The sequence below is a fragment of the Vipera berus genome (genome assembly GCF_964194415.1).
Source record: "Vipera berus genome assembly, chromosome: 3".
In the NCBI taxonomy this organism is placed as follows: Eukaryota; Metazoa; Chordata; class Lepidosauria; order Squamata; family Viperidae; genus Vipera; species Vipera berus.
The window spans coordinates 96,175,824-96,202,739 of record NC_138204.1 but is presented as its reverse complement, the minus strand read 5'-3'; the positions used below and the strand labels follow the sequence as shown (position 1 = coordinate 96,202,739).

Below are 26,916 nucleotides of genomic sequence, written 5' to 3'. Positions count from 1 at the left end.
AAAGGAAATGTGGTTATTCTAAGATAATACTTATTATTCATGTTATATGTAGGTATCTCTGGTGAAAATGAAACCAAATACCTACACACAAAGACTCAATTCCTAAATTACCAGAATTTTTTTTTTATTGATTGGAGCTGCAATCCTATGCATCCAATGTGTATAAGAATATATTTGCTCATGATCAGCAACTGCATATTCTCTTCAGGGAACTTCTTACTCTTTACATTTTTCATGCCCAAGGAATCTGCCCAGAACCACAGTTTTTGTCCATTTGTGTATCACGTAAAAGAGCTGAAAAAGTATCATGAGAAGGAAGGCCTTTAACAATTTCCAGAAGAAAATCAATCCCTTCTTGTAATGGTCTCTGGGTAGCCAACAATATATCTTCATCACAGTTTTGGTATTAGGATGAGAAAATAGAAGGATGCGTGTTTTTCTCTCTTGTCTGTGGCACAACTCTTAATATAATGTCTGAATATAAGAGGACGATTTATTGCAGGATGGATGAAATACGTCATAGTACAGTCTTGCAAGAATAACTTCCAGTATTTAGTGTGGACAGGATTTTGAATCATAGCTTTGGTTAACATTGCAAAATTTATTCCCAGAACTATTGCAAAAGGCTTTTTAAACGATATATAAATAGAAATGTAAATAATCGTAAATGACAGTGAATGCTCCTTATGAATAAAAGTGTTGTTCTTCTGAAAGAGCTTTGTAGATGAAAGCATTGAACTCAATCAGCAATCTTGGCTATTCATCTTGGCTAATATCAGTGAGAATTTATATCTCTTTAAAAAATAAAAATCATTTTTACATATGGGTTTATTATTCATTTAATGAATTTAACACCTCTTTCTAAAATACCATTTTGAGTGTTCTCAAACTGCTTTAAAAAGGATTAATAGTTGCTAATTCTCATTAATCAAATATTTTGGCTACAAGTTTATGCATAAAGGTGTACATTATTGATTTCAGGTACATTTTGAAAAATATATGTTAAATTATAATGGTTAATGATGGCCCATATATTTGCTGAATAATGCATTATTTTAATAATAATAATAATCTAGCTTTTGCAAAGTAGGCTTTTATTTTCAAGATCCATTGTGAACAACTGAAGAGTACATATATTTTCCAGAACAAACACAAGTTTCATGTAGAGGTATTAAAGAGAATGATCCATGATTATTGACATCCAAATGCTGGTTAAAAAGAGCTGCTTCATTCATCTCCATAGACCTAGAAAATAAAATGTAAGTTTGCAAGTTATATTTTAAAGAACTATTTATTATACCTCTTCATCTAGAACAGAATGCACACTTGATAATTTTATAATATTAAACTGATTCCACACATGGGCAATATGGAGGAAATATCAAATATAATTATCTCAATATGTTAAATCTTATGGCCTAATGGACACTCATTCTAGAACAGATTGTAGAGCATTCTGTCACTAAGCAGTTGCTTACTTCTATTGTTCCTCTCTAAAAAATCACAATACAGTAAAACCTTAAACATTTTAAGGTAAAGGTTCCCCCACACATGTGTGCTAGTCGTTTCCAACTCTAGGGGCCGGTGCTCATCTCCGTTTCAAAGCCGAAGAGCCAGTGCTCTGGCAGGCAGAGTGATCCTCAAGCATAACCTTTAAAATGAATAAAGGAACTGGGCTGAATCCCAATTTACTTCTTCCCTCAGAAATCTATTGGATAGATTAGATGCAGTGCTTTTTTGTCATAGAATGCACTGGAACAAAGTTCTGGCACCTTTTTTCAACAGATTTTCCAAGTTTTAAAAGTAGCTTTTGAAAATTTGATGTTTTGTCCATGTGGACTTGAATCACCCTGTCAAGCATAGCAGGTCGGCAGCAAAATCATTAAAATGTTGCATGCAGGCTGCTTTTGTGTCAAGTCCAATGCATGCATACTTCGTCTGCACTGGTTGTGATGGCGCTACTCGGCTTGTGGCACTGCTCGGCTTGTGATTGGTTGGTTGTTTGGTCATACACTGAGTGCTTACTGCAGGTGGTGACCACTGTGTTTCATTACACAACTGACATGTATACAGTGATTGATTACATGTGAAAGGTAAATAATTTCTTTATTTTAAAAAATCATTGGTGAATTGAAAATGTTTTTTTAATTTTTAGTGTAAAAGTGTGACCCCAAATTTATATATATATGAAGCCACCAGCCTGAGGATGACGGATGGGATTCCGTCGAAACGTTGCTCTTACACCTTCAATTCTACGTGGGAAAAAAACCCGAATGACCAAAGATCCACATACAAACACCCGCGAAAACCTCAGAAAACAAATATATATATGGTGGGATGCGAACCTGCACTAATTGCAGGCAGCTGGTGTTACTTAAGGAGGCATTAGCCCACTGCTCCACCAAGGCTCTCTCTCTATATATATATATCAGTAAATGGAACTTCTTTGATTGCAATGGACTGTTGGATCCAAACCAAAAATTTAAATGAAAAATTTAGGCTGATTCAAACCAAACTTGTTGCAATGGGGCCATTGAAATCAGCGAGTATAAGAGGATAAATTAGAGCCCCAGGACTTTACCAGGATTCAGGAAGAGATGAAATTATGGCAACTGTTTGTATCTCTCTGATCCAATCCTCATTGTTTTTAAATATACCACCCATCACAGATATAGACATTTCCCCTCTGTTGTTCTGAATGAAAGGAAACTGATTTAAATCACAGAATTCTTAAGAATTTCCCTGGTTTAGAACAACTGCAGAAAATAAAATTAGTTCTATTTTATCCAGATATCTTTTGGGTTTGTTAAATATTTCACGTTTTTAATCCATAGATACCCTTAAAATATATTTTTTTAAAAAACTTTCTGAGTTCATTCAATCTTTCTCCCTCTCCATTATCCGAAGGACCATTTGGGTTAAAATGATTGAGAAAAAGTCATCTTCTTCCCTTTCATCTCCATGAAGTAATCTTATATCAATTTTATTTGAAGAAGTCTGAGCTAATTTGGGCATAACCATTGATTCAAAGTGGGATAAGGAAAGCCAATGATGAAAACTGTAAGATACCTAAAAATCAGAATATTTCATTTGCATGCTGGTAATAAAAGGGACGCGGTGGCTCAGTGGGTTAGGACGCTGAGCTTGTCGATCGGAAGGTCGGCAGTTTGGCGAGTTGAATCCCGAGTGCCGCGTAACAGAGTGAGCGCCTGTTACTTGTCCCAGCTTCTGCCAACCTAGCAGTTCGAAAGCACGTAAAAATGCAAGTAGAAAAATAGGGACCACTACGGTGGGAAGGTAACAGCGTTCCGTGCGCCTTTGGCGTCTAGTCATGCCGGCCACATGACCACGGAGATGTCCTCGGACAAGCGCTGGCTCTTCGGCTTTGAAACGGAGATAAGCACCGGCCCCTAGAGTCGGAAACGACTAGCACGCATGTGCGGGGGAACCTTTACCTTACCTTTAATAAAAGGTGTGGGGGGGAAACAGGGAAAGAAGGGGAAAGTGTACATATTTTATACCAGTGTGGAAGAAGCACCCTGATAGAATATGTTGTTAAAAAAAAATGGTTTGTTTAACAGAGTATTATTAATACACAGTGGAAGTTGTACTGGGACTTTTAGGCAAACAGTAATGCACTAACATGAGTTTTATAACTTATTTTTACTCAGACAACAAAAAGAAACACAGTAAGAAATAGTCCAAGTATCAATCCAGTATCATGCACATAAAAGTCAGTCCATAAAAAAATATAGTATCAAAATACAAAAGCTGCTTACCAATATCAAAAACAATATACACTGTAGCAAGCAGTTGATTCTTGAGAGAATAAATATCAAGTTAGCAAACAAGAGAACAAGAGGTATCCAAACACTAACATCAAACACATATACAAGAGCAACTACGTGTAACATCTAACTCTCTTTTATGTGGAATAATTACAGCCACACCCTTAGGCCGTTTAACTCCTTAAAGGTGCTTTTACTCCATTATATAATATTGTCACCCAAATCAAGTTTAATCTCTAACAATCTCCCCTTTTGGGTGGCATATTATACATATATTTTTACAATCTCAAATTACACATATCACAAACAGATTTATGCTTTATAGCACCCTGAGCTTTAGTAAACTGGTCAGCAATATTATCTTCAGTTGCACAATATTCCAGTTTAATCAAATTATCTTTAACACATTGTCTGACATTTAGATACCGTAGATCTGTATGTTTTGATCTAGTTTTCACTGCAGCATTAGTTGCTAATTTTATAGCTGCTTGATTGTCTTCATACACTTTTATTGGTTCATTACAATTTAAACCCATATCAAACAATAATTGTTTCCATACCAATAGCTCAGTACATAATAAAGATAAACAAGAAAATTCGGATTCAGTTGTTGATAAGCTTATATGCTTCTGTCTGTTAGACCTCCATCCTACTAAAGCGTTTCCCAATAATACAACCAATCCTGAAGTGGATTTCCTGGTTACAGTATCAGATGCAAAACTAGCATCTGCAAATGCTTTTAGTTCCAATTCCTTTGTTGGCTCTAGATATAGAGAATAATGTATGGTGTGCTTCAAATATCTTAAAACTCTTTTCGCACCTTGCCAACATCTGGTTGTAGGATTCTCACAATATCTAGCTAAATGATTAACTGTAAATGCTATGTCAGGTCTTGACCAGTTACATAAATACATCAAGCTGCCTATTAATGATTGATATATCTTTTTATCAAAGACATTGCTATTATCCGCTGAACTCTCAAAACCTTGAACCATAGGTGTTTTTACTGGTTTACAGTTTTCCATATTATAACGTTTCAGCAAACCATTAATTTTCTTAGCTTGAGACAGTTTAAATCCTTTACTAGTCCTGACAATATCCAGCCCTAGATAATGACTAATAGCTCCTAGATCTTTTACTCTAAATTTTCTTTTTAACCCTGAAATTATTCTTTCAGTTTCTGTTTCATCTTTTGCTATAATAGCAATATCATCAGTGAATAATAATAACAATGATAATTCACTATTTTGCTGTTTTATAAATAAACAAGGATCTGCAATACTAGCTTTAAATCCCAAACTATTTAACTCTTTTACTAAACATCTATTCCACTCATAACCTGACTGTTTTAAACCATACAAACTCTTATTCAGTTTCCAACAGTACCCTACCTTACTTTCTATTCCTGATGGAACTTTCATATATATATCATGGTTTAATGTTGCATGCAAATAAGCAGTTTCAATATCTACATGTTTTATACTATAATTCTTATTTGCTGCCCAAACTAAAGCAGCCCTAAGAGTGGAAGCTCTTAACGTTGGGGAAAATACTTCATCATAATCACTATTATTTTGTGCAAATCCTTGAGCAACTAATCTTGCTTTATGTATTACCTCTCCTGTAACACTTTCTTTCAGTTTAAAAACCCATTTACATCCAATTAACTTTTCTGTTTTAGGTATTTTAACCTCTTGATAAACATTAAGATCTTGCAAAGACTTTATTTCTTTATCCATAGCTACTTTCCAATTCTTTCTTTCATTCTCAGGATACATTTTTATCTCTTCAACATTAGAAGGTTCAATGTCTATTTGACAAATTAAACCTGCCTCAAAACGATCAGGCTGTCGTCTTTCCCTGTTAGACCTTCTGAGAATTATTGGACTTATAGGTACATTTACATTATTATCTTCTTCCTCTCCTGTCTCCACTATCAGTGGTTCTTGTTTGATCTCTCTAGCAGGTTCCTCCTCTTCTATATCACTTTCATTTGAGGAGTTAGTTAAATCTTGTTGAGGAATATATACAATATCTTCTACCCTTTCCCAGCCTGACTGTTCCTGAAAAACAGCGCTAGAACTACAATAAATGTTTTTAGTACCTTTCTCCCAGAACCGATAAGACTTATGGTTTAACTCATAGCCAACAAAAAATAATTGTTTAGCTCTATGTTCTCCTTTATTTCTTATTGAACTTGGAATATGTACCCAAGCAGGTGTCCCAAATGTGTGAATATAACTAAGATTTGGTTTTCTCTTATACCATAAGGTATAAGGAATTTTACCTGTAGCTGAACTAACCACATTGTTTAAAATATGATTAGCACATTTTGCTGCTTCTCCCCATAAGCTATCAGGTAAACCAGAATCTTCAATCATAGATCTAATCATAGCTTGCAATGTTTGGCCCCTCCGTTCAACAAATGCATTATGCTGAGGTCTATAAGGAGCTGTACGTCTATGCTCTATTCCCTCTGAAACTAACAGCTCATTGAACTGTTTATTAACAAACTCAGTTCCATTGTCTGTTATTATGGTTTTTACATTTAACTGAGTTTTCCTTTGTACAAACTTGAGCCAATTAGATATTGTTTGTATAGTTTCAGTTTTTGACGTAAGGAGATAACAGAACCCATATCTGCTATAATGGTCTAGAATATTTAATATGTAGCAAGCACCCCCTAAACTGGGTTTCATAGGACCTATCAAATCCATAAATACCAGTTCTAATGGAGTTTTGGTTTTAAATCCATCTAACCTATTAGCTGGTGCTGCCCTGCTCTTTTCTCTACCACATACGTTACACTGCAGATATTTCTTACAAGCCTTTAACTTAAACCCATTAGACAAAGCTACAGTTCTTTTTAGTGTATTAAAATTCACATGACCCAATCTTCTATGTAATAAATGAATACATTCATCATGTGGTTTTTGATTTGTACAAGTAGTAGCCATTATAATAGGATCATTGCTAATTACAAACAAACCGTCTTTCATATTAGCTATTAAGTTCACTTCATTCTTTTGAATAAGACATTCCTCCCCTTGGAAAGTAACTTTAAAACCTGCTTCCAATAATGCCTTAACTGATAATAGATTATAATCACATCTGGGAACATATAGCATTTCCAAATTTTGTTTTAAAAATGAACAGTAAACCTTACCCTCTCCAGAGACCTTGACTCTCCAGCCATTAGCCATAGAAACATATTTTGTACTAGACCTTATATTCTCAAAATCCCTTTTTATTTTTTGAAATACAGTGTGTAGCTCCACTATCTACCACCCACCAATTGTGGTTATTAGTAGTTCTATTAGCTACAGCTACATTAATCAGCTTTTTATTCTTTCTATGGCTTTCCTTTCTCTGACAATTACTATTCTGACAAAACTTAGCAATATGTCCCTTTAACCCACAATTAAAGCATTTCCTTAAAATATAAGCAGATTCAGTCTTCTTTATTTCTTGTTGCAATGGCTCTCTCAACTGTTTTCTCTCCATACGACATCTTGATTCTTCCAACAACCTTCCAGTTATTGAAGAAACAGTTAGGTCTTCTTTGGACAAAACCTCCAAGGACGATACAAAGGCATCGTAGCTCTCATCCAATGATGATAAAATGATGTAAACCTGGTGAAGCTCTGAAAAAATAAGTTCTTTTTCTTGCAGTTCCAACAAAGTTGCTTTTATAAAGTTAAGGTGAGCTAACATATCGCCATTCTTTTCCAGTCTAGTTCTAAATAGCTTTCTGGTAAGATTTATATGAGCACCAACACTGTCCCGAACAAAAATCTTTTTCAACTTAGCCCAACATTTAGCAGCAGATTCTTCTCCACGCACATGGACTAGCTGTTGGTCTCCTAATGTTAGCCCAATGATAGATAAAGCCTTATCATTGTCTTTATTGAAGTCTACAATCTTCTTGTTATCTTCTTCATTAGTTGGATCCCAGGCAGTTACATCAGGAGGATTATGGACTATTTTCCAAAGACCTTGATTTTGTAATAGCAAACTACATTGTGTAGACCAGGATACGTAGTTTGACCCATTAAGCCGGGTAATGCAGAATGGATTGAATAGTCCTTGTGCCATTGTCTGAATTTGAAAACTCAGTTAGGAAATATAAATACAATACTGTGCCTGTCCTCAGCACCACACTGGATCTGGGCCCATAACCATTGATAGAATATGTTGTTAAAAAAAAAATGGTTTGTTTAACAGAGTATTATTAATACACAGTGGAAGTTGTACTGGGACTTTTAGGCAAACAGTAATGCACTAACATGAGTTTTATAACTTATTTTTACTCAGACAACAAAAAGAAACACAGTAAGAAATAGTCCAAGTATCAATCCAGTATCATGCACATAAAAGTCAGTCCATAAAAAAATATAGTATCAAAATACAAAAGCTGCTTACCAATATCAAAAACAATATACACTGTAGCAAGCAGTTGATTCTTGAGAGAATAAATATCAAGTTAGCAAACAAGAGAACAAGAGGTATCCAAACACTAACATCAAACACATATACAAGAGCAACTACGTGTAACATCTAACTCTCTTTTATGTGGAATAATTACAGCCACACCCTTAGGCCGTTTAACTCCTTAAAGGTGCTTTTACTCCATTATATAATATTGTCACCCAAATCAAGTTTAATCTCTAACACACCCCTTCTTCCTTCCAGAGATTTGTCCAATTTGTTTTGTTTTGTTTTTTGATGGACATTTACTAGTCTTTTCAAACCACTGGTAGACTGGTTCACTGTTCTTTCTGTCATATGGGGCTTTCAGAAGGCTTGTAGCTTATGATAAAAAAAAAATCTAAGTGGCAGATTATCTGTATGAAGTAGGAGATCTAATCTTATCTTATCTCTATTCCCCAAATAGCTGAAGCATTTGTGAACATTCAAACTCAAGTGCATAAACACAAAGCAAACATATTTCTGGTTTTAAAGGATTACAATAGCTATTAAAAAAACTTCCTGTTTGAGCAAGGCGACTGAAATATTTCTTTAAAATTACTAATTAAGAAGGAGAAAGTGCAAGTTTTGTGTGGCCTGCCATGCCCTCTTGGCCTCTGAACACTGTCACCTTATCCTCTTCTCCCACATTTTTCTCAGTATTACATTTCTGCCACTAACCTGCTTTGAGACTTTGCATGTTGAATAAGAGATTTCAGTTATAGCACTTAGGCTTATATATTTCTTCATAGTGCTTTAGAGCAATCTCTAAGCAGTTTACAGAGTCAGTATATTTCTGACAACAATCTGGATTTTCATTTTACCGACCTAGGAAGAATGGAAGGCTGAGTCAACTTGAGCCGGTCAGAATAGAACTCCTGGCAATGAGTAGAGTTAGCCTACAATACAGCATTCTAATCACTGTGCTCTTGTCTTGATATCTGACAAGACTTGTGTAGCTGATGAAGGCACAGGAGGATCAACCATTAGATACTAATCAGGAAGTATTTGGGGCAAATCCATGCAGTCTGTGTGCATGATACAAGGACAGTCCACTGTTTCCCTAGCACGTCTGTATGCTTCTGCCTGTATGTCAGGTTCAGATCCTGAGTTGGGCAAGTACGTGTCCCTCTGTGAATGTGTTAAGTGTTAAGCTTTTAATTCAGAAAATAAGCAATAAAAGTTGTAAATTCATTTTTGTAGCACTGTAGCACTTCTCTGACTGTGATAGGATGTGGCTTCTTTAAAGAATCATTTGATTAAATCATCTTCTCAGGTCCCTACAATATTCAGAGAGGTACTCCCTGTGTTATGGCTTATGGATTATGGTTAATAACAGGATGGAGCATCAAAATAGTAAGGTTATTACTATTGAATTTGCATTTTTTCTCTGCTTTTTGTGGAATCATATTATGATTATTACAAAGGCTTTAGGACATTTTTAAGAAGAAAAATTATAGAAATGTGTGATCACTACTGCTAGTTATAAAAAAAACTAGTCTCCTGCCACCATTATTATTTCATAAACAATCATTCTTTGTCAATTAAGAAATTTATCATACATTAACAATAAAACAATTTCTGCTCTAGACAGAAAGTAAATACAAGGAAACTGAAACAAAAACAAAAAAAAACCCTCTGCTTACCTTAACAGGAAGCAGGGGGATCCCAACCATTAGCAGTACATTTAGAAAGGATTTTTTTGTTTCCTTTAAGGAAAAACCATCTAAAACAGGTTATCTCAATTTCATCGTTGTGCATGTATTGAGATTGTCTAGGTTGAATGAAGCCATTCCTCACTTCTGGAGGGGAACACCGAATTTCTACAGAGGAATATGAATAGGGATACGTGGTCAATAAGTCACTGCCTATGAGACTAATGCATTGCAAAATGAGGAGAGATCCTCATGCTATAAACCTTGAAGTGGAATTTATTTAGAATTTATTTTTTTATGATCTTTTTTTCAATTGCAAGTACCACAAGCTGTGGGACCTTTCTCTGTCTATTGTGCTTCAGTTCTGTCAACTTCACAAGATAGCAATAGCAATAGCAATAGAACTTATACTTACATACCGCTTCACAGTGCTTCACAGCCATTTATAAGCGGTTTATAATGTCATATTGCCCCCCAAAATCTGGGTCTTTATTTTAGCAACCTCAGAAGGCTGGAAGGCTGAGTCAGCCTTGAGCTGGTAAGATTAGAACGGCAGAGCTCGGGCAATTAGCCTGCTGACTGGCAATCAGCAGAATTAGCTTGCAATACTGCATTCTAACCACCGCGCCACCATGGCTCTTAAGATGGGTGGGCTAAGGAAGCTCAAGACTACCTTCACTGAAATTTGTAATGAATAATAATAATAATAATAATAATAATAATAATAATAATAATAATAATAATAATAATAATAATAATAATAATAATAATAATAATAATAATATCTTACGCATACGATTGTGCTATATTTCTCCTCCTTCATTCAGTAAATAGGAAAAGTTCTGAGAGCCTTCCAAATGTTATCCTGCTTTTCTGAACTTAAAAATGTTTTAGCCCTTAGACAACAGTTCTTGCATACATCTGTAAAAGCAATCTTTCTTACTTTCTCCATTGGTCTGCCTCCAGTATATAGTTTGTATGTTTTTATTTCTGTTGTTGTTCTTTAACATATATTGAGCTCCCTCTGGTGGCCAAACACAAATCTTTCCTTGTTTAGAAACTGGTTTGGTAAAAAGTTTGATCCCATACACATAGAGCACCCATCATCTCTCATTTTGGAAAAAAGGTGCATCCTGAAAAGCCATACTCCATTTTGTAGCATTCTGAGGTGACAGAAGCATCTAGAAGAATCCAGCTTAGTCCGCAGCACATGTTCTTCTGAGGACAAAATCTATATCCCTTGCATAGCATTAACCTCAACCTGTTTTTAAATAAAGTATCTAGTTCTGTGTTTATGGTCTGGATTATTGAAGGATAGGAAACTTTAGCTACATGTTGAGCTACACACAGGGTAAAATGTAGTGAGGACAGAACATAGGGAAAACACCAGAGAACAATATCATCTGGAAGATTGGTGATTGCAGCATTAGCTATCAAGCAATTGTTTCAGTGTAAAAAGGTTGGGGTGGACTGGACAATATTCATTCTGCTAGCAAAGACTTTTTGAATAAAAAAAGCCCTCTCTCAAGTAAGAATTCACTAATCATGAGAGGACCTAGTGTATGATGAGGAACATGGATGTATTATACAGATGGCTACAGTAATGATCAGGATTAACAGCTTCAAATTCCCCCAGATGATCCACAACTTATTTATTTCGAGGCCTAGGCTGGCTTCCTGGTGCCTGAAGAATTCTCTGGAAGCAAGGAAAATTCAAGAAATAGACCCAAACATTCTCCAGACAATTTGCAAAACAGATTTCTGGGATCATCTTGTGAGTCTGAACTGATAGACAGTGTTTCCATTCAAGTTCAGCCATTTTGGTGTAGCTGGGATAAATGGACTCTGGGTCTCACCTCCCAGAAATGATGAATACAAGATAAAAGATTTTATCTGCGACTGGTTATGTCTTATTTTAATCATGGGAACATAGAATTTGGTTACTGTACAAATGATAAAAGGTTTCAAATCTTCTAGAAGAATGTTCACATATAAATTTACCTATCAGAAGCAGAATATAAACAGATCTGACATCCGTGTAGAATTTACAAGTATGAACAATGGTAGACTTCTATGTCTCTGAAGGAGTGGAGATGATATTGTGGTGATTGGATGACAAGCCTTAGCCAGCAGAGCCTCCTTGGATAAAGAAAGTCCAAGAAATTGCCCACTATGCTCTGGAAAACTGTTCCTTGTGAGAAGGCTGCAGGACTTTGCCGTTGACTTGTAAGTCTCAGTGGCCATAAGATGCAAGAAAGTCAATGAATTTTCCTATTCTCTAGTTTATGGATTATGATTAGTGATAGCATGGAGCAAATCTTCTATGGAAAGAGTTCATTATTATTTAATCTGCTTTAGCTACATTTTTTTTCCTTACTTTTTATGGAACAATTTTATGACTATTATAAAAAGCTTTGGGGCTGTTTCTAAGAAGAAAAATTAAATTACTACAGCTAGTTATAATAAACTAGTGTCCTGCCCCCATTATCATCTCATCACATCCACCATAACATAGGTATATCATTCATAAACAATAAAGCAATTTCTGTTTTGGAAAGAAAAAACAAAGAAAAATTTTTAAAAAACAACACTGCTTACCTTCACAGAGAGGATAGGGACTCCAACCATTAGCAGTACATTTAGAAATGTACCTTCTTGAGATTTCTCTAAATAAAATCCATCTATAACAGATTATCTCGATTTCATCATTGTACATATATTGAGATCGTCTAGGTTCAATACGGCCTTTCCTCACTTCTGGAGGGGAACACTGAATTTCTATGGAGAAATATGAATAGATACATGGTCAATAAGTTACTGTCTATGAAACTAATGTACTGCAAAATGAGGAGAGATCCCCATACTGTAGTTCTTGAAGTGGACCTAGAGAATTTATTCACAAAAAGATTCTAAACAAGAAAATACCACAGTCACCAAAATGATACACTGGAACACCTGTCAAAATTATCAAGTTCCAGTAACAAAAGAAAAGATAGGCACATAGAAGTTGTTGCAAATGAGCAAGTTAAAATATTTTGCAATTTCCTAATAAAAACTCATAAGTCTTGGCTCATAACACACCAGGTAAAATAGTGGTTGATAATAAGAAAGTGTGGATACTTGATATGGCAATATCAGGGGAAATTAGAATAGAAAACAAGAATTGGAGAAAATCACAAAGTGACAAGTTCTGAAAGAGCACCTGTGAATTTGCCTATAACTTTGGTTATTCTTTATTTATTTTATTTTATTTTTATTTTTATTCCATTTATATCCCGCCCTTCTCCGAAGACTCAGGGCGGCTTACAAGCTTAGCAGTAGCCTTCATTCTATGTATATGCCTGCTTATTAGGGCTTTCACACACACCCCAGCGGCATTATTACAAAGTCAGCTTAATTGCCCCCAACAATCTGGGTCCTCATTTTACCTACCTCGGAAGGATGGAAGGCTGAGTCAACCTTGAGCCTGGTGGGATGCGAACCTGCACTAATTGCAGGCAGCTGGTGTTACTTAAGGAGGCATTAGCCCACTGCTCCACCAAGCTGACAAGCTGATATTCCACACTTCATTGAAACCCATTTCTTGCATCCATCCGACTTGTATTTAGAATCTTTTCAAGGTGAATTGGTGGAAATGCAGTTCTACAATCTTGTCCCTTCATGTCTGCCCTGTATCCTGTTGCAACTAAATAAGAACTTTAGATATGTGCAAAATCTGCTAAAATGTTCTGAGTGAGATATGTCCCTTAGGCAAAAATAATTGGGAAAATTACAGAAAATAATGTTTAAAAGTACAATTCTTCAGAGTTAAATAGCTCAGTCCTTCCATAATCATAGTAATACATGCAAGTTCTATTACCAACACATTTTGGTGAAGGTGACCATCCATTTCTTGTGCATTCAACCACTTTTTCCCCATTATCTGGTTCAAGAGTAAATCCACTATCACAATGAATTCGAATTAGATCCCCATCATGATATATAGTTCTTTGAGATCGAAAAGAACCATTCAATATGCTTGGAGGGTTGCATGTAATTTCTAGAGAAAATAAATCATATGTTATATTTAAAAAAAGAAAAATCTGTGCTTATATTGGATTATGAGAATTTTTTCTAACAGCATAGAAACAATACCATTAATATACTATATAACATCATGACACTATTTTAATCAATAATCATGCCTATTGATGGGCACCAAGTAATTTCAAATTTCCCGTTAGTATCTAAAATATACTGTGAAATTAGCCATCTTGATTAAAGTACTTTTACCACCTTTGTATTTATTTTGAAGATTAATAATAAATTCAGCAAGTTACTATAACTATTCATCTCCTATACTTTGGTGTTGAAATTGAAATATAAAGTTACAATTTGATACCGTCATATTTGCTATTCACTCCCACTGTTGATCACAATAGCCTTTTCAGCCACCTGGAAGTATTGCAAATTAGGGGTTCCACATCTTGCCTGTTATAAATGGGCCCAATTACAGTGGTGATGGATGCACTGCTGTAAAGCACTATGAAGCAGTATATAGCTCTAAGTGCTATTGCTATTGTTGGTAAATCTAAAGAACAAGACTGTGGATAGATTGTCCTGGAGGAAAAAAATCTATGTGATTGATGAGTTGATACCAACTTCATGACGTATAATTAATCAATTTGTTTTTCCTGGGATTGCCCTGGGGGTACCCTGGAAATGTCAGCTGGTCTAGAATTCAATACACTGCATGTTCACAGATGTAAACTTAATTCTGTAATATTATAATACTGCTATAGAAGTTTCACTGGCTACCAGTGTTCCTTTGGATGCAATCCAAGGAGCTGCTCATTACCTTTAAAGCTGGATGTGGGCTATCTGTGACATTAAATTTTCCAAATAATCACTGCTTGTCCACCTTGGAGGGCAAGACAACATTCACTAAGGGTCCCAAACTATCATTTTGGTCAGGGAATGATATTAAGTTTTCTCCTTGCAGCTCCCCTGCTCTGGGATCAGCTACCTACAGGTGAAGAGTTACAGGAACATGTGTGTATAAGTGTGCATTTTTTTATTCTTTGATTCCTATTTTTATATCTGTTAATTGCCTAGAATCCATAAGGAAAAATATGATAGAGAAATGTGCATAAACAAACATTTCCATTATGTTTTTCTGATGCTTGTGGTGAAACTACTGGTACTGGGAGACATTAAACTTCTAAAATTGTGAAATGTACCACATTAGGCATCCACTAATCTACTAGTCCCAAGATCAGAGGTAAACCAATATTCTTTAGCAGTAACTAAATTAGATTTTGGTATGGCAATAGTTTATGAATTCTTTAAAAATAGAAATATATAGTAGCTCAGCTATGGATATGAGCTGTACTATACCATTTAATGATATAAATGGTATTGCCATGCAGATATATTATCCTGCATTGATGAATGAGCAATCTTTTTGGAAAAACTCTCAAGGATGCTGTGTGCTATTTTTGTACTAAATTAGCCATGGTTTGTAAAATTAAATCCTTTGAGTCACCTTTGCATTTAGGAATCATGGGGGTTGTGCCATCACAATGGATTATAGAGGCTGATTGGGAAGAATCTGCTGCAAGGACATATCCTGTTCTACAGATCAACTCTATAGAATGTCCACGTTGCACAAATATATTTTCAGAGGCATCCATTCCATCTTTAACTTCTATCTTCTGCCTTTCCAGTTCAGCCGTGGGAATCATACAGGGATCTCAGATGAAAAAGAAAATTAATCTGTTAGAGAAGGATCTAAATGCAAATCCAAATCTTGTTGCTAAGGTCTAATAATAGAATTTAGGTTTCACCTACTACCAGTTCAACTCAGACTTAGAACTGAAATCATATAAGTCATCTTTAAGCAAGAGAAAAAGAAAGCAGTGAATGGATCCTAATGATTAGAAATGCTCATCAAAATTAGGTGAAGACTATTTTCTGCTGATAGAATTTTGTCAAGAGAATACAATGGTCATAGCAAACACTCTTTTCCAACAACCCAAGAGACGGCTCTACACATGGACATCACCAGACAGTCAACACAGAAATCAGATTGACTATATGCTCTGCAGCCAAAGATGGAGAAGCTCTATACAGTCAGTAAAAACAAGACCAGGAGCTGACTGTGGCTCAGACCATGAGCTTCTCATTGCAAAGTTTAGGCTTAAACTGAAGAAAGTAGGGAAAAGCACTAGGCCACTCAGGTATGAATTAAATCATATCCCTGTTGAATATACAGTAGAGGTGACAAATAGATTTAAGGAATTAGATCTGATAGAGTGCCTAAAGAACTATGGACAGAGGTTCGCAACATTGTACAAGAGGTAGCAACCAAAACCATCCCAAAGAAAAAGAAATGCAAGAAAGCAAAATGGCTGTCTGAGGAAGCTTTGCAAATAGCTGAGGAAAGGAGGGAAGCGAAAGGCAAAGGAGAAAAAGAAAGATATGCCCAATTGAATGCAGAGTTCCAGAGAATAGCTAGAAGAGATAAGAATGCCTTCTTAAATGGACAGTGCAAAGAAATAGAAGAAAACAATAGAATAGGGAGGACCAGAGATCTTTTCAAGAAAATAGGTGAGATGAAGGGAACGTTTAATGCAAAAATGGACATGATAAAGGACCAAAATGGCAGGGACCTAACAGAGGCAGAAGAGATTAAGAAGAGGTGGCAAAATTACACAGAAGAACTATACAAGAATGAGCTTAACAACCCTGATAATCACAATGAGGTGGTCACTGACCTCGAGCCAGACATCCTAGAATGTGAAGTGAAGTGGGCCTTAGAAAAGCTGAGCAACAACAAAGCTAGTGGAGGTGACAGTATTCCAGATGAGCTATTCAAAATCTTAAAAGACGATGCAGTAAAAGTGCTACACTCAATTTGCCAGCAAATTTAGAAAAATCAACAGTGGCCACAGGATTGGAAAAGATCAGTTTACATTCCAATTCCAAAGAAAGGCAGTGCCAAAGAATGTTCAAACTATCGTACCATTGCACTCATTTCTCATGCTAGTAAAGTTATGCTTAAAATCCTACAAGCTAGACTCCAGCAGTATGTGGATCGAGAACTACCAGAAGTACAGGCAGGATTTCGAAGAGGCAGAGGAACTAGAGATCAAATTGCCAACATACGCTGGATCATGGAGAAAGCTAGAGCGTTACAGAAAAACATCTACTTCTGCTTCATTGACTATGCTAAAGCCTTTGATTGTGTGGATCATAACAAACTGTGGAAAGTTCTTAAAGAGATGGGCGTACCAGACCATCTTATTTGTCTCTGGAGAAACCTATATGTGAGCCAAGAAGCAACAGTGAGAACTAGACACGGAACCACTGATTGGTTCAAAATTGGGAAAGGAGTCCGGCAAGGCTGTATATTGTCACCCTGCCTATTTAACTTATATGCAGAGCACATCATGAGAAAGGCAGGGCTAGATGAGTCAAAAGTTGGAATTAAGATTGCTGGAAGAAATATCAACAATCTAAGATATGCAGATGATACCACTCTAATGGCAGAAAGTGAAGAAGAACTAAAGAGCCTCTTGTTGCGGGTGAAGAAGGAGAGTGCAAAACATGTGTTGAAACTTAACATTAACAAAACCAAGATCGTGGCATCTTGCCCTCTCAATTCCTGGCAAATAGATGGGGAAGAAATGGAGGTAGTGACAGATTTTATTTTTCTGGGCTCCAAGATCACTGCAGATGGGGACTGTAGCCAAGAAATTAAAAGACGCTTGCTCCTGGGGAGGAAAGCCATGGAAAATCTAGACAGCACACTAAAAAGCAGAGACATCACCCTGTCAACAAAAGTGTGTATAGTCAAGGCTATGGTCTTCCCAGTTGCAATATATGGCAGTGAAAGGTGGATCATAAAAAAGGCTGAGTGCCAAAGAATTGAGGCCTTTGAACTGTGGTGCTGGAGAAGAGTGGAAGGCGATCAAACCAGTCCTAGAGGAGATCAACCCTGACTGCTCTTTAGAAGGCCAGATCCTGAAGCTAAAACTCAAATACTTTGGCCACCTAATGAGAAGGAAGGACTCACTGGAGAAGAGCCTAATGCTGGGAAAGATTGAGGGCAAGAGAAGAAGGGGACGACAGAGAATGAGGTGGCTGGATGGAGTCACTGAAGCAGTAGGCATGAGCTTAAATGGACTCCAGAAGATGGTAGAGGACAGGAAGGCCTGGAGGAACGTTGTCCATAGGGTCATGATGGGTCGGACACGACTTCGCAGCTAACAAAAACAAAATTTTCTGCTTACCGAGGCAAATGGGCACCTTTGTCCAGGTCCCATTTTCACAGAAAGATCTGTTCTGGCCTTCCATGGCATAATACTTTTGGCATTTGAATTCTACTGAAGAGCCAGATCTGTACTTCTTCTCAGATAAAGTAGTAATGTCTCCATTCTCAATCCTTGGTGGAGCACTGCAGTTTTCCCCTCTTTCTATTAAATCTGAAAGAATGAAAAGACTTTGCCCATACTCCAAACTAAAGCTTTGTGATTACCTATCAGTATTTTCTGACCAATTAAATAGACACCAATAAATCTGTTTTAATAAGCATCCATCCAAGTTGTATGTGTTTATAGTATTTTTAAAATATACACAGAAAAAAACAGCAATATATATCTATTGAACAGATAATCTAAGTAGTTGTTAAATATAATGCAAAAGCAGCTACAAAAGCAGAAAGAATAGTCAAATTAACAATGCCTCCACTTAGAATTAACACATTAAACTGATATACACCAGCTAAATACATTGCAAGTTATATAAGTGTGCAACTTATACATAAACATAAACTGCTCTTTTTATGAATCTATGACAAAATTTATACAGCATCATTTATTTTCTTAGCAGAAAAAATAGCCTTTTCCAAAATTGATAATTATGTTTCTTGAATTCCACATGTATGATATAACCTCGCAGTTCCAGAAAAATGGTTAGATTTCTTGATTTTAGAATATAATTCAAAATACCATTTACAACTTTAACGTGAAAAACATTTACCCATATTTCTATTTGTTAAAATATTCTTCTAAAATGAAGCCAAAATTAATATGACTCAGTTCTGAATGTTTCTGATTTAATTTTTGAGGAGTTCCAATGAATTCAGAATCAAATCTCTACATAAATTCATTTCAACTTCAAGTCCAAAGGATACACTTAATGTGTTTTGAGGTCTGAATAGAGGATGGAAGATCTTGTGGGGTGGTTCTAGGAGTCTCCCTAACCCAGTAGAGTCATATCAACCAAAAGAATGCCTAGTCCTTCTGTTAGTAAGATGAAAAAGGCAACAGCCCAGGGAAAAAAACCCTTCGGGGAGCCCCAGAGAACTCTCCCTGAGCTTGCCTTCAGTTGGCCATCTTCACAAGAAGTCCCATGTATGCTTAATCTTTCTGATGTAGTCTGAAGAGTTCTAATACATTTAGAATCAAATCTCTTCATAAAATCATTTCAACATCAGTTTCAAGGGATAATCTTAACATGTTTTCAAGTTTTACATAAACTGATGTTCCATTTTTTTATTTATTCCAACTCTTCATTCCATAAGTCATACTTCACAACAATTTAAACCACAAATTTCAGATACAGTTTCAAACTCAAGTTGATTGACAATAAAGATATGATTAAATTGATTACATTGACACTTACATTTTAGGCCAGGAATTTCTAGCTGAATTGCTGACATTCCTTATAATAATAATTTCAAAGAAATTGATTTAAAGTAACTATTACAGATTATCTCATCTTTTCTGAAAGAACAAGATACCACCTATTTTTTAAAAAGAATTCCTTCATAAATAAGTGAGACTTATCATCAAAATACAATCTACATCTCAACAGAACTCAAATACACCTACTTGCTCACAACTCCCTTTATTTTTTGCTATATGTTGAAATCATCTTTGCTCTGGGTTGACCCAAGTAATTGTCAACATCTTAATAGAAAATACATGAAGTAATGGCATATAGGAATGACCTTGGGAAAAAGTGAGAGGAGATGCAGCCAAGGGAATGGTCAGAGATAAAAGGCAACTTAGCCCATCACAGAAATGTGGATGGGCAAGTGTTTCAGAAAAGACAAGGATTGTCTAGTCCAATCTAACACGTTCTGAGCATAGCAAAATATACTATTTATACGTTGATGTAAACATCAAATGTCCTCCAAGTTAAATTATACTGTATATATATCATTTTCTCTTTCTATAATTTTTAATTAAAATTTTACAAAACACAGGAAGGAAGGAAGGAAGGAAGGAAGGAAGGAAGGAAGGAAGGAAGGAAGGAAGGAAGGAAGGAAGGAAGGAAGGAAGGAAGGAAGGAAGGAAGGAAGAAAGGAAGGAAGGAAAACAAAAGTGTAGAAAGAAACAGAAAAAGATGTGATCCTTTGCAGTAAGTAGTTACAAAATTTACAAAATTCACTCTTAATTTATGATTACAAAAGATTGCATCACTTTCTGATTTTGACCATTAATATGTGATGTTGTTTTGAAATATTTCTATCTTAACCGAATAGAACTGAAATAAAACTGAAACTGAACTGAAAATTCACAAAAAGATTTAGGGATCCACCAACAATTAAGTGATCAACAAACAGTGATAGTTCTGAAAATTATCTATTAAATTCTTCTGGACTATTTTTGTGGGCTACAAAATTATTATAAGAATCAGAAAATTAAATATCTTCAAGCAAAGATCTCTGTGACCCAAACAGTTTGGAACAAATATATGCAGAAATATTAAGTGCAGTCATATTCTCAGGTACCTTACTATTACCATGACTATATGATAATGTCATCCAACCTATTTCAAAGAAAAAAGAGATTTTTCATCATGCAAAATATGGTTCTTTCCTAATGATATGATATTAACATGTTTTTAAACAACTTTTACATTTTTTTTAAACAAATTCCTATGCTACCAATATTTATTTTTTAAAAACCCTCCCTTTTTACAACTCTGTAATCCCTTAATTTGGTTAGACACTGGGTGACTGAAGGGAGCTGAGCATTTACTGACTGGATGCCTTCCTGATGCCAAACGGAGTTCACAGCAGATATTTTTACTTTGCGCCCTAGGAGAGAAACATATGCTACTACCAAGGATTGACTCTTAACCGTCCAAGTGATAGGCGAGCATCTTCACTACTAGAAGACCACATCACTCATGCTACCAATATTTATATGTATCTTTATGTATTTACTAATTGATTTTATTTTTATCTTGACGTAATGCATCTCTAAAATTTAAAACTTCTGACTTATGAAGGCTCATTTCCTTTGCATAAAATGGTACAGAAGCCGCAGACATGTCCCCTGCATAATCAATGCACTTATGGAGATATTATGTGCTGTAGCGATAGACCAGAGCATTAATAAAGGGCATTATAAAAATAACCTCATCTATAGGAAAATATAGAGAAAAAGAATCTATTCTAGTTAACACCCTCTTGTTGACTTGGGGGAAAGTATAGATAACTACACTACTGTCAACATGTTTTTCTACATATGCACAGGGGAAAAACTTCAGTAGCAAAACTTCAGCAGGATTTATTGCTACGAAAAGTCTCTATTTCTGTAATCTCTGATTTTAGTACATTAGCATCTGAGTAGTTAAGTGATGTAGAAATATATTCAATAAATATATTTCACTTTACACCTGTTCATTTCAACTTTTTTGTTTATAAGTAAAATAAACCATTAAACACAAATACTTCAATGAAATCAAAGAGTAAACTTGTACATCAGTTTTAAAGTAGCACTATTAGATATGATAATCACTTGGTTATTGCAGTATCAAAATATTTATTACCCAAAACAAAGTCCCCCCCAAACAGGTGTGAATTTATAATACAAATTGCTATTCACCAAATCAGTTGCTGAAAATTTTTGCATATGATAAGAGGATTGTAATTATCAGTCTATGACATTCTTAACAAATCTGGTATTACAAATTTCAAGAAAGCCATAAATAAAAAATGGAACTCTTTTAATGATTGCAGCAGAAACTGTTTCCATTAGTAACCCTTTGATTTGTCTTCCTCTTAACTTACCATTTTGAGAAGAGCAGCCTGGCCAGAGAAGAAATGCAGCAGCCAGGAGCAGCCAGTTCTTCATAGCTCTTCAGGCAGTGTCTGAACCACCAAACCTCACTTCAGCAGTTTGGCTTTCTCAGCTGATTTCTTCCAACTATTACCGGCCTTTTCTCATTTTATGTTTATTTTTGGTCACAAAAACCTGGGAGGAGGAAATATTTACTGGAATAATATAGCAACAAACAAATCAAGCAACAGTTCAGCTTTTCAGGCAGTGCTTCAAACTCTTCAGAAGAAAAAAATATCACTTGCATTCCAAGGTACATAAGTAGCAGAAGTTAACACCAAAATTATTACACAAACTGCTTTCGCTTTTTTCCAGTTCTTAACACTGTCTTTTTTTTATTGTAAAGCACCCAGAATGACTCAGAGGAAGTGGGCAGTGTAGAAATTTGATAACTAATTAAATTACATTTGATATCTGACATACCTGTTTTGCATTTATTATGTAAATATTTATAGGAACCACAAGTTTGCAGCTATCTAATAATTTCTTTAAATAGCTTTGAAGTTTAACAATCTTTAGTCAAATGTAGTTAACCATTAGCCAATCCTACCAGGGAGACTGTACATTGGGATTTTTGTCCTCCTGAGATACTGCAGATCTGGGATTGGGTTGCACTTCTACGAATAGCCAGATGGACAAAATAATATCAACCCCCAGGGGCTAGAACAGAGAAAATAATATTGCCTTTTATGAGAAGGATGCAAAATATACCCTTCTCCAGGAAAATTTCCATGCACAAGGGAAAATGTGACATTCCATTTTATTTTCCTTTTCCCCATTTTTTTTTGTCTTTTAGAGAAAATATGATGTCACCAGTTACCAGTTTATAATACAATTTTCTTAAATTCAAAAGTCTCATTATTTTTACAGGTTTGTATAAGAGGTATTCTTTGCTGCCAATACCATCTAACTTCTCTGGAAAAAAACCCAATACATATATTATCTGTCTTGTACATTTTGAATTGGATCAAAAAGATATCAACATCATGTATTGTTAGTGGAAACACGTTTTATCTCTCCCAGGACCTGCAAGATTTGACAACTGTAGCTAGTACTGAAGGGATTTTATTGTGCTTATGATTTCAGTATGTTTAAGTTTGACATTAGCAGCTATTTTATATATAGTAACCATTTTATATTGATACTTGTAGTGTTATCATGTAATCATTGTTTTGTTATTTTGTAATCATTATTTTATAGTCAATTGCCTGAGCAGATGCTTTATGTATATTGGAAAAAGTCTCATGTTAAACATACAGGAGATTGCTTACATGAAAACAGGACGGTAAGTGGAGGGGGAAAAGGATTTAGGGATGGAGCCTGGGTTGTTGTGTATGAGTCATCATATTGGAATTATGTTTTTAGTGCTATTTTATGCCTGGTACCAAGACCTGATCTCTTTGTTCTGAAAAGGTATAAAAGGTAGAAGACATCTTTCCTGGTTGTTGCCTTTATTTCTCTACCAGCCACAAAGAGAGATGGGGTCACCCAACTCTATTTTGATCAAAATAAAAGTTGTTTGCTTGCTGAAACCTTGGCTCCAGGAAAATTTCCATGCACAAGGGAAAATGTGACATTCCATTTTATTTTATTTTCATTTTTCCCATTTTTTTGTCTTTTAGAGAAAATATGATGTCACCAGTTACCAGTTTATAATACAATTTTCTTAAATTCAAAAGTCTCATTATTTTTACAGGTTTGTATAAGAGGTATTCTTTGCTGCCAATACCATCTAACTTCTCTGAAAAAAAAAACCAATACATATATTATCTGTCTTGTACATTTTGAATTGGATCAAAAAGATATCAACATCATGTATTGTTAGTGGAAACACGTTTTATCTCTCCCAGGACCTGCAAGATTTGACAACTGTAGCTAGTACTGAAGGGATTTTATTGTGCTTACGATTTTAGTATGTTTAAGTTTGACATTAGCAGCTATGAAGAGCAACCAGGAGCAGCCAGCTCTTCATAGCTCTTACCAGTGTTTTTTTTTTGTAAAAGAAAAAGGTGCCGGAACTCACATATGTTATACAACCTGCCTTGCCTACCCTACAAGGTTCCATCCAAAAAAGGTGCCGGAACTCCGTTCTGAGCGTTCTATGAGGGGAAAAAGCCCTGGCTCTTACGCAATGTCTGAACCACCAAACTCACTTCAGCAGTTTGATTATCTCAGCAGTTTTCTCCTAGCTACTACCATCTCTTCCTCATTTTTGTTTGTTGGTTTGCTTTTTGTTAGGGAACTGATGAGGAGGAAATATTATCTGAATAAGAATATGATCTTGGCAGCTAAGAGAGGATACCATGAGAATTTGGGGAACTTTATGTTGCAATGATAATAACAAACAAATCAAGCAAGTTCAGCTTTCCCGGCAGTGATTCAAAATCTTCAAAAGGAAAAATCACCAGAGTTGATAAATTTTAAACCGTTCCAAGATCTTCAGTTGAAGCAACTACCTGCAAAATTATTAGACATGAGATTTATGAAAAATTCTTGTCAGTGAAAACTGATTTCTTATTCTTCCAGGGCTTAACACTTCATTTTTATCATAAATCACCCAGAGTGAGTCAGGTGAAATGGGCAGAGTAGAAATTCAATGACTAATTAAATTACAATTAATATCTGACATATCTATTTTGCATTTATTATGTCAATAGTTATAGGAATCACAACTTTGCAGATATTCAATACTTTCCTTTAATCTAGTTAATCATTTACAGTTTAGAGCTTTTTTTTCTCCCCTGATTTTACAGATCTAGGATTAGGTTCCACTTATACAAATATCCAGAAAATCAAAATAATATCAACTCCCAGAGGCTAGAAGAAGAGAGAAAATAAGACCTGGCTTCCTTATCGGAAGGATACAATACCTACCCTTCTCCTCTTACCCACCAGGAAAATTTCCTTTTAGAAGGGAAAATGTGACTTTTTTTTTCCTTTTTTGTTTTTTAGAAAAAATATGGTGTCATCATTTTATAATATATTTTTCTTAAATTTAAAAGTCTCATTTTTTTTACTGGTGTGTTTGAGAAGTATTCTGTCAGGACCCACTTCAATCCCACATCTTAAGAAAGCAGAACTCTTGGAAGCAATTTCTTCTAACAGGAACTTTTATTAAGTGTAGTTTATAGCAGGCATAATAGACAGGATCTGAAATTTCCCGGGCAGAATGATAGGTTAAGGTATCCCCAAGCAAGACCCCACCCCATAGTCTATCCAGCTGGTGTGGGACAACCAATCCCCAGGTGTTAGGTTCATCGTGGGAAAAGGGGAGATAACATCGGCCCATCTCCAGATCAAACAGCGATGGTTGATGGCTCTTCACCCCTTCCTCTGGGATCGTAGAAATAAACCAGGCATGGAGGTTACATTCTTTATTCCTTCCCTTGTTCTTACTGACAGTTTAGGGAATAAATTCAGAGAGAGAGAGAGAGCGCAGGGGAGCAAGATGTTACATTGTAGCAGATAGAGGAAGCAAAGGCAATAAACAAAAGCAAAAGGTTACATTGTAGTGGATAGAGGAAGCAAAAGCAATGAACCTGAGGGCACATTCCCCCTTCCCCCTGGGAGTATGACAGAACCCAGGGAAAGGTGATATTTGCTTTTGGGTTAGAGGGGATAGGTAGAAATGGCATAGGAATGGGTTCTGACATATATTCTTTGCTGCCAATACTTCTCTGAAGAAAACAATATGCATATTATCTGCCTTATACAATTTGAATTGAGTCAAAAAGACCTCACGTCTTGTGTTTATCTCCCCCAGGATCCCAGATGGAATGGCTTTGGTAGACAAGAAAAAGAGCCATTATCAAGGCAGCAATCAGAAAAGAGGCACTTGAGACCAGACCCAGAAAGTAACTTGAAGGAATGTCTCAGACAAGCCCATTGTAGATCTGCAAGATTCTATGACTGTAGCTGATACAATAAATGTAGTACTGACTAACATGATACTGATTTCTTAGTTTGGTTTTCTTTAATATCAACTTTTGTTTATATTCCTTTTTCTCTAGCCCAGGGGTGTCAAACTGCTGGCCCATGGGCCGGATGTGTCATGCCAAAACCGCACCCATCCCATTGCCAGCAATAGAAAAATAGTCACAATGTGATGCGACACATCACATGATGTTGCAAGTTTGACACCCCTGCTCTAGCCCCTCCATAAATCATCAGGCCATAAAATTGACTAATAGAATACCAAAAGACATCTGGCATAAACCACAATTCTGTCACATATGTCAGGAGAATATTGTACAGATGAAATAACTTTTTGCATAAAGGTTTTCATAATGACATGCACTTGATGTCACAGGCTATTTCTCTCTCTGCTGAAACCTTTCTACTTCTTCATTCACAATCACAGCTGGAAGTTCTCTTCAGGTAACTTCTTACTCTTTATTTCTTTCATGTCTAAAGAGACAAAATCTGCCCAGAGCTTCAGTTGGACTCCATTTAGGTGTCATGTTTAAATGCTGAAATGTAAGCCTGGAGAGCACTTGCCTGTAAAGTCACCAAGAGTTGGGCACAACTGAATAGTTAAAAGAACAACAAAAGAAATGCTGAAGAAGCATAATGAGAAGGAAGGCTTGTAACATTTTTTTTTATAAATCAGCTCTTTTCTCTAATGCTTTCCAGTATTCAGTGTGAGGAGGACTTTGAATCAGAGCTTTGGTAAACATTGCAAAATTTATTGCCAGGAGCTATTGAAAAAGGTCAGTCCTAGAGGAGATCTAGGAGTCCTCTAGGAGACTGCTCTTTAGAAGGCCAGATCCTGAAGTTGAAACTCAAATACTTTGGCCACCTAATGAGAAGGAAGGACTCACTGGAGAAGAGCCTAGAGCTGGGAAAGGACAGTAGAAGAAGGGGACGACAGAGAATGAGGTGGCTGGATGG

General features: G+C 35.8%; 1 protein-coding gene across 4 annotated transcripts; it reads right to left on the bottom strand.

Annotated features, from left to right (window-relative positions):
- On the bottom strand, positions 1-22,647 carry LOC308666466 (complement factor H-related protein 4-like). Of its 4 annotated transcripts, XR_014026135.1 has the most exons (9): positions 21,978-22,275; positions 18,184-18,375; positions 15,435-15,641; positions 13,770-13,949; positions 12,509-12,688; positions 9,902-10,078; positions 8,937-9,083; positions 3,780-3,819; positions 1-1,245 (listed from the first exon to the last, which is right to left on the bottom strand). XR_014026135.1 is itself a non-coding variant. In XM_081325328.1 (8 exons), the coding sequence occupies exons 2-7, from the start codon at positions 22,039-22,041 to the stop codon at positions 9,903-9,905; spliced, it is 999 nt and encodes a 332-aa protein (XP_081181454.1). In that variant the 5' UTR covers positions 22,042-22,161; positions 22,577-22,647; the 3' UTR covers positions 1-1,245; position 9,902. The 4 variants fall into 4 exon arrangements, 2 of the variants coding, with proteins under 2 accessions (XP_081181454.1, XP_081181455.1); XR_014026136.1 differs by lacking the exon at positions 3,780-3,819; XM_081325328.1 differs by lacking the exons at positions 3,780-3,819; positions 8,937-9,083 and adding an exon at positions 22,577-22,647 and having other exon boundaries at positions 21,978-22,161.
- Between the last annotated feature and the right edge of the window lie 4,269 nt (positions 22,648-26,916).